The following is a 6,509-nucleotide window of genomic DNA, read 5'->3' as shown; positions in this document are numbered from 1 at the left end:
GTGACGACCGCCCAGGCGCCGGCCCCGTGCACACTCGGCCCCTGTCCCTCTGTGGCCCTCGGTCCCGCCGCCGGCACCTTCCGTGAGCACAGTGCAGGCCAGCGGGCAGGCGTCCACATGGGCCGCGCACCCAGGGGCAGACCTGACCTTGTCCCGCTCCTCCGTGTCCCCAGCGACCTTTCCCTGGAGCAGGGCCGCCCACCGAAGCGTTCAGTGGCCACGTTTCCCTCCACTCGCCGAGTGGGACCGCCTCGCGGCCTTGAGAGGTCTCGGAAGGAGAGCTGGCCGGTGTGGTTCGCCTTCTGTGGACTGTCTCTTGCTTGGGGTTCTCTGATTTCCTGCGCCTCCTGTGGTGGTTCCAGGTGCGCTTCCTGGGCAGGGGCACCCCAGGCGGAGGCACGTGACCCCGCCGAGCTACCTTCTGGAAGCTTCCGTCGCTGGCTTCGGGGCAGGGGGGTGTCTGCCAGCTAATGAGCAGGCGTTGTTTGCGTCCTGTCTTGTCCTGCTTTATCACATGTCGCAGGGATACTGTCCCGGTGACGAGCAGGGGCCTTCTGCGCGGGGAAGGTCCCTCCTGCCTGACTGGCCGTGCTGCTCGGTGGTGGCCTTGCGATGTCCCAAAGTGCAGGGTCAGTTCTCCGTCCTGGGGTGGCCTGGCCCCACGTCGTGGCTCAGGACGAGGCCAGGAGAGCAGCAGCACTCGATGCCAGGAGCGGAGAGCAGGTGTGCCTCGCCTTGCGCGGTTTCCTGCTGTACAGAGAACCTGCTGGAAATCCCAAATTCAATCCATACCTCCCCCACCCCAGGCGGCGCAAGGATGCCCCAAACACAGACTCCGGGCGGATCTAGGCAAAAAATCATGGGGAAGGTGCCAAACCAACACCAAAACCATTCGGCCTTCCTGTCTGCGTCCTGTTTGCCAAAACAGGCGCTTTGGGGCCCGAGGGCCCGAGGCCCAGAGCCAGGTCCAGACGGCCGGAAGGAAAGACGAAGCTTTACTGTGGGTTCACAAACTCACGCACGTTCTCATCTCCTAAGCGGCAGAACACGCGCGCTGCCCTTCCGGCCGGATTCCATGGCTCTGACTCTGATGCTCCCAGACAGGGGACGCTGCGCCTCCTGCTGGACGGACCGTCTGCAGGCCCTGACCCTCCTCCTTCGGGCGGGGACTTAAAAGCCTCTTGAAGAGTGCGTAAATTCGGTTCCTGGAATTTATAAACGCGTCAAAGCCACCATCCTGCCTTTATTTATGATGGTTTTGCCCGACATTACCCCCTGAAACTGGCTCTTAACAGTCCAGCTTAACAAAAGGAAACTTCCGTGGGAAGAAGAGCGCATAGAGCCAGAGCGCTTTCCCCCAGAAGCCAAGAGAAGGCCGTCTGCGGGCTGCTCCCTCCAACTCGCCTAGTCAGATTGCCCCGCTCGAGCCGAACCCAAGAACAGATGTGAGCCCTGGAGACCAGGGCCGAGGACACAGCACCATTTCTACGTCCAGATGAGCCACAGGCAGCTGACTCCACCTGGAAGCAAACCCCCAGTCAAAGTGCGGCCCCCAATGCACACCCGCCGGACACGGCCTGGGCCACGGAGTTGGTGCCTGCCACGGGGACCACACCGGGAACCCGTGAGAAACCAGCAGAAAGGGGTGTCACAGTCGCCGTCAGCACACGTTGGTCACAAGCACAATACAGCACCTGCTTCTCAAGAGGGGTGAAGCCGGGCCTGACAAGGTGGGCGGCCTGGCCTCTGGGCTCTGGGTGTGTCAGGGACCTTCTCCCCTGCTTCCCCTCAGGGCATCCCGAGACAGGTGCCTCGTTAACCAGGGGCCTGAACAGTCCCCATAATCGAATGTTCTCTTTCACGTTGGTCACTTTTGAGAGTAAAAGCCAGTTGACCGGTGTGTCCAGCCACCAGGAAGCGGTGTTGGGTCCGCCCGGGCAGGTTGCGTGTGCGGTACACACCTGTGGTGCCCCGTGCCCCCTTCCCTACCTGGCTCTTTTCTGCATTTTTATTTCACACCATCCATTTTCCCTCCACAAGCCCGTGTCCCGCATCCCCTGACTCCCCTTCCTCCTGGAGACCGGGCCGCCGACCAGCACGTGCTCGCGTCCCCCCGCGGCGCTCGGGGTCTGGAGCAGCGAGCGGGATGGAATTAAGTGTCACCCAGTTCCTAGCCCGGGGCCCCCCACATCCTGCTCCAGCACAGCCTCCTCGTGGCCTTGAGACGGTTTCCCCTGACCCTCTGTGTCTCTGTCTCCCCCAGTGCACACACGTACACACGTGCATGCCTACCCATGTGTGCACATACACATGTGCACGTGTGTGCCTACACATGTGCATGCACACATATACTTGTGCATGCCTGCCCACATGTGCACACATACACATGTACATGTGTGTGCCTACACATGTGCGTGCACACATATACTTGTGCATGCCTACACATGTGTGCACATTCACATGCACATTGTGTGTACCTACACATGTACATGCACACACATATACTTGTGCATGCCTACACACATGTGCACACATACACGTGTACCTTGTGCATGCCTACACGTGTGCACATACACATGTACACGTGTGTGCCTACACATGCGTGCACACATATACTTGTGCATGCCTGCCCACATGTGCACACATACACATGTACACGTGTGTGCCTACACATGTGCGTGCACATATATACTTGTCCATGCCTGCCCACGTGTGCACACATACACGTGTACCTTTTGCATGCCCACACACGTGCACACATACACATGTACCTTGTGCATGCCTACACGTGTGCACATACACATGTACACGTGTGTGTGCCTACACATGTGCGTGCACATATATACTTGTCCATGCCTGCCCACGTGTGCACACATACACGTGTACCTTTTGCATGCCCACACACGTGCACACATACACATGTACCTTGTGCGTGCCTACACACGTGCGTGCACACACGTAAACACGTACCCGTGCACGCACACATACGCACATGCACTCTGTCCCTCACCTGCTCTGGTGGGAGAGACCGAGGAGGGAGCCAGGGCTGGGCTCTGTGAAGAGGAGCTGAGCCGAGGACACGGAAGGCATTCTGTCCTGCCCCCCCTTACAGAGGCGCGGGGGGCGCTGCCCGGAGGGTAACAGCCACTGACCGGCACAGCCGTTCGCTGGCCTCTCTGAGCCGCAGGGATCACAAACACCAGTCGAACTATAAAGGCAAACTCACGCGCAGCCCTGTCGACCCTCACAGCCGCCGGCAAAGTGCATCAGATGCCGCAGCCACCCGGCTTGTCTGCTAGGATCCCCCCAACCCCCACCAGCCGAGGCAGCTCCCCGGGTGCGTGCCCGGTGCCCCCACGGCAGGGTGAGGAGCTGGCACCAAAGCCACGTCGGGGCTGCCGCCCACGGACACTTGTCCAGGAAGGAGCAGGCGGCTGGCGAGCCTGCCCCGTCGCCGACCGGCCCCGCAGAGCCCCGCACGCCTCTCCCCAGGCCCCTGGCCACAGGTCCCCGCGGCCTGCCAGCTGATGCTCCTGCGCACGGGACGCGTGGCCGGTACTGTAACAACTGGAGCCACGCCTGCTGCCAGCGTGTCACGTGTCCTCCAGCCCTTCGTCCCGTGGACACCGAGTCTCTTGATGATTTAAATCGAGGCTCAAGTGCGGGTCTGCACCCTGCGTTTGTCACGTGAGCCTGCAGCACACGCGTCACCTTCCTACCTGATTCTCCTGATGGCGGCAGCGGATCCCAAAGGCATGAAGTCACAAGCTTCCCGCTTGTCCGCTGCCCCCTGTACAGCTCACATCCGGGGACGGATTTTCAAGGTGTCAGAGCGACAGACAGGCACGGGACGCGGCACCTGAGAGTTCCAAAGAGGCTCCCTTCATTTTGTAATGGTTCAAGTCATCACGGAACCGTGATCGACCCATTGGCAAGTCCGCATTCGGGGAAGAAATGCTCTGGCTGTTGGTGCATAATGAACGTGCGTTTTCCAACGACACGTCCACTTGACCAAGCCGTCAGCGGGAGAGACGGTGACAGCCAGAGCCTGAGCAGGGGTCCCCAGCGGCCCATCCCCCGGGGTCTGGAGGGAAGGAGGGCGGTGGTGCTGGAGGCCCCTGCGCACAGGCCGTGCCTGCTGTGGGTCTGGCCGAAGCAGCCGCTGGGCACAGCTATGAAATCCACAGGAAACGTCCTCAGCAGCAGCTTCCAGAATGGGCATCCCAAGGCTGTGTGCCCACTGGCACATGTTAGCGCACACAGCTCACTCCTCCCACGCCAGTGCAAGAACACCGAGGGACACACTGCCTTTTGTCCCAGAGTGAGCGCTATGCTATCCCACCTTTCTGGTGTTTCTGCTGCGTTGGGGACCCTCCAGCTGGAAATCGGTCATTATTTTTGGATTTGGAGCGACGCTGCCGCTTGAATTATCAAGTGTTGAAGCCATCAAGAGGGTTTCCCTACGTAAATCCAAAGTTCTGGGCGGGTGATGGCGCCTCAGGTGTCACTCCTGGGCTTCTGCGGCCACCTCAGGGTCTCCTGAGCAGCCTTGAAGGTCTCGTGCAGCCAGGGGAGTGTGCAGGGGGAGGGGCCATGACCGCGTGCAGGGATGGGCGTGGACAGAGGACAGAAAAGTCCTGAAAACGCCCCATTTCTACCTCACAGTCTTGGCAGGTTACAGGGGTGAGAGGGTGAGCTCCGCCCAGTGCACGCACCTGTGCCTGGGAGCACGCGCGTGCACACACACTCCAGGCGGGACACACTGTGGGGGCGGAGGGCCTGGCAGCTGGGACACGGCGTGCTGGGCTGGATGACCGGCTGACCCCCAGGACAGCGAGGACACACTGGGAAGGAAGCTGGGGAGGCAGAGGGCCGGCTGGTTCCTCCTCAGGTGCGCACGCGGTGGGTGTGGAGGCCGGAGCTCGGAGTGGCTGGCGGCCCGCACCCCAGCCCGCACCCCGGTCCGCACCCCGGCCCGCACCCCGGCCCGCACCCCGGCCCGCACCCCGGCCCGCACCCCGGCCCCCACCCCGGCCAGCACCCAGGCCCGCACCCCAGTCCACACCCAGGCCCGCACCCCGGTCCACACCCCAGGCCCGCACCCCGGCCCATACCCAGTCCGCACCCCGGCCCACACCCCAGCCTGCACCCTGGTCCGCACCCCGGCCCGCACCCTGGTCCACACCCAGGCCCGCACCCTGGTCCGCACCCAGGCCTGCACCCCGGTCCACACCCCAGCCCGCACCCCGGCCCACGCCGTCAGAGGGGCTGGGCTGGGGCTCGTGCTGGCTGCTGTGGGGGCAGCTCCTCCCCCAGATAAAAGGATAAACGATGAGCTTTTCCACTGGAGAAATTCTGATCATTGTCACCATGGGGCCGTATGCAAACCAACGTACCCTCCTTTCCATGGAAATACGTGACCTTTTGGGTTTTTATGAACAATCTCTTTTGCAGAGTAACACAGCGGAGCTGAGCGCCCGCTCACGGCCTCCCCCGCCTTTCTCGTCCTTCCAGGGCCAGTTCGAGTTTGCGCTGACGGCCGTGGCGGAGGAGGTCAACGCCATCCTCAGGGCCCTCCCGCAGTGAGCAGGCTGGGAGGCGCCCGCACCGGATCGATGGTGACGCGTCTTCGGTAACTGCCCGGTCAGTGCGGTCGGTGCAGTTTACCGGTTAAAATGTGCATTTTCGTTCAACCAAATCACAGTAAGGAGAGATTTGTGGAACCATCCAATTACACGGGGCAATCACTTTATCTGGTCTTTACTTTCCTGAAAGAAAACCCTTTTCCTTAAAGCACACGTTCACTTCCTAACTGCAAACAGCATCGTCCTGACGAGGCAGCGATCTTCACACTCCGCTCGGGCTCCGACAGCTGGCTTGTGACCTGCGGGTCCGGACGGCGGCCGGCTCTGCAGGGAGGGGCCACGCCACGCTGCCAGGCCACTGAGGGAAGGCCAGCANGGGGGAGCCACTGGCTTCTCCCGGAGTCGGAGCCACAGTTACCAATGCTCAGCAGCTTCAGGGCAGATGATAGTCGTCGCCGCATCTCCGCGTCTCTGTTGTGTCCCCACGCCCTCCCCACTGCTGTCCACAGCCTGTCTCTCCCACCCACACCCCAGGGACGGGAGGGGACAACCGCTTTCGCGCCTGGGGAACACCCACCTCCCTGGCCGCCGCCCCAGGTGACGCCTCTCCCTGACAAGCAATCCAGAGACTCATTGTTCCCTTTAAAGTGTGGATGAACGCAGCCCGCGCTCCCTCAGGACAGCCGGGGTCGGGCNACACACACACAGGCGTCCAGAGGTGGTCCGGGTTTGCCGAGGTAACACTGGGCCGTCAGGCCCGGACACGGGGTTCTGCTGCTGAGCCGCAAGCGGTGGAGCGCAGGACGGCCCGCGGACAGCTCGGACGCGCCGGCTCCAGCCAGGCCCTTCCACGCCCTGCTTGGTGCACACGGTCCCTCCGCCCTAAACAGACACCGCACCCCAGCAGCTGTGGCCCTGGGAGAG

General features: G+C 62.1%; 1 protein-coding gene across 1 annotated transcript in view; it reads left to right on the top strand.

Annotated features, from left to right (window-relative positions):
• The window catches only part of PTPRN2 (protein tyrosine phosphatase receptor type N2), a 639,986-nt gene extending 634,234 nt beyond the window's left edge, over nucleotides 1-5,752 (top strand). The window contains exon 23 of the mRNA XM_077761727.1: nucleotides 5,515-5,752. Coding sequence (XP_077617853.1) covers nucleotides 5,515-5,586 — 72 coding nt within the window. The 3' untranslated portion in view covers nucleotides 5,587-5,752. The remainder of the gene's footprint in view (nucleotides 1-5,514) is intronic.
• Nucleotides 5,753-6,509: the final 757 nt, after the last annotated feature.

The sequence above is a fragment of the Crocuta crocuta genome, unplaced genomic scaffold (assembly GCF_008692635.1).
Source record: "Crocuta crocuta isolate KB4526 unplaced genomic scaffold, BGI_CrCroc_1.0 scaffold408, whole genome shotgun sequence".
NCBI lineage: Eukaryota > Metazoa > Chordata > Mammalia > Carnivora > Hyaenidae > Crocuta > Crocuta crocuta.
The sequence above is the reverse complement of the archived record's forward strand: the minus strand, read 5'-3'. Positions and strand labels throughout refer to the sequence as shown.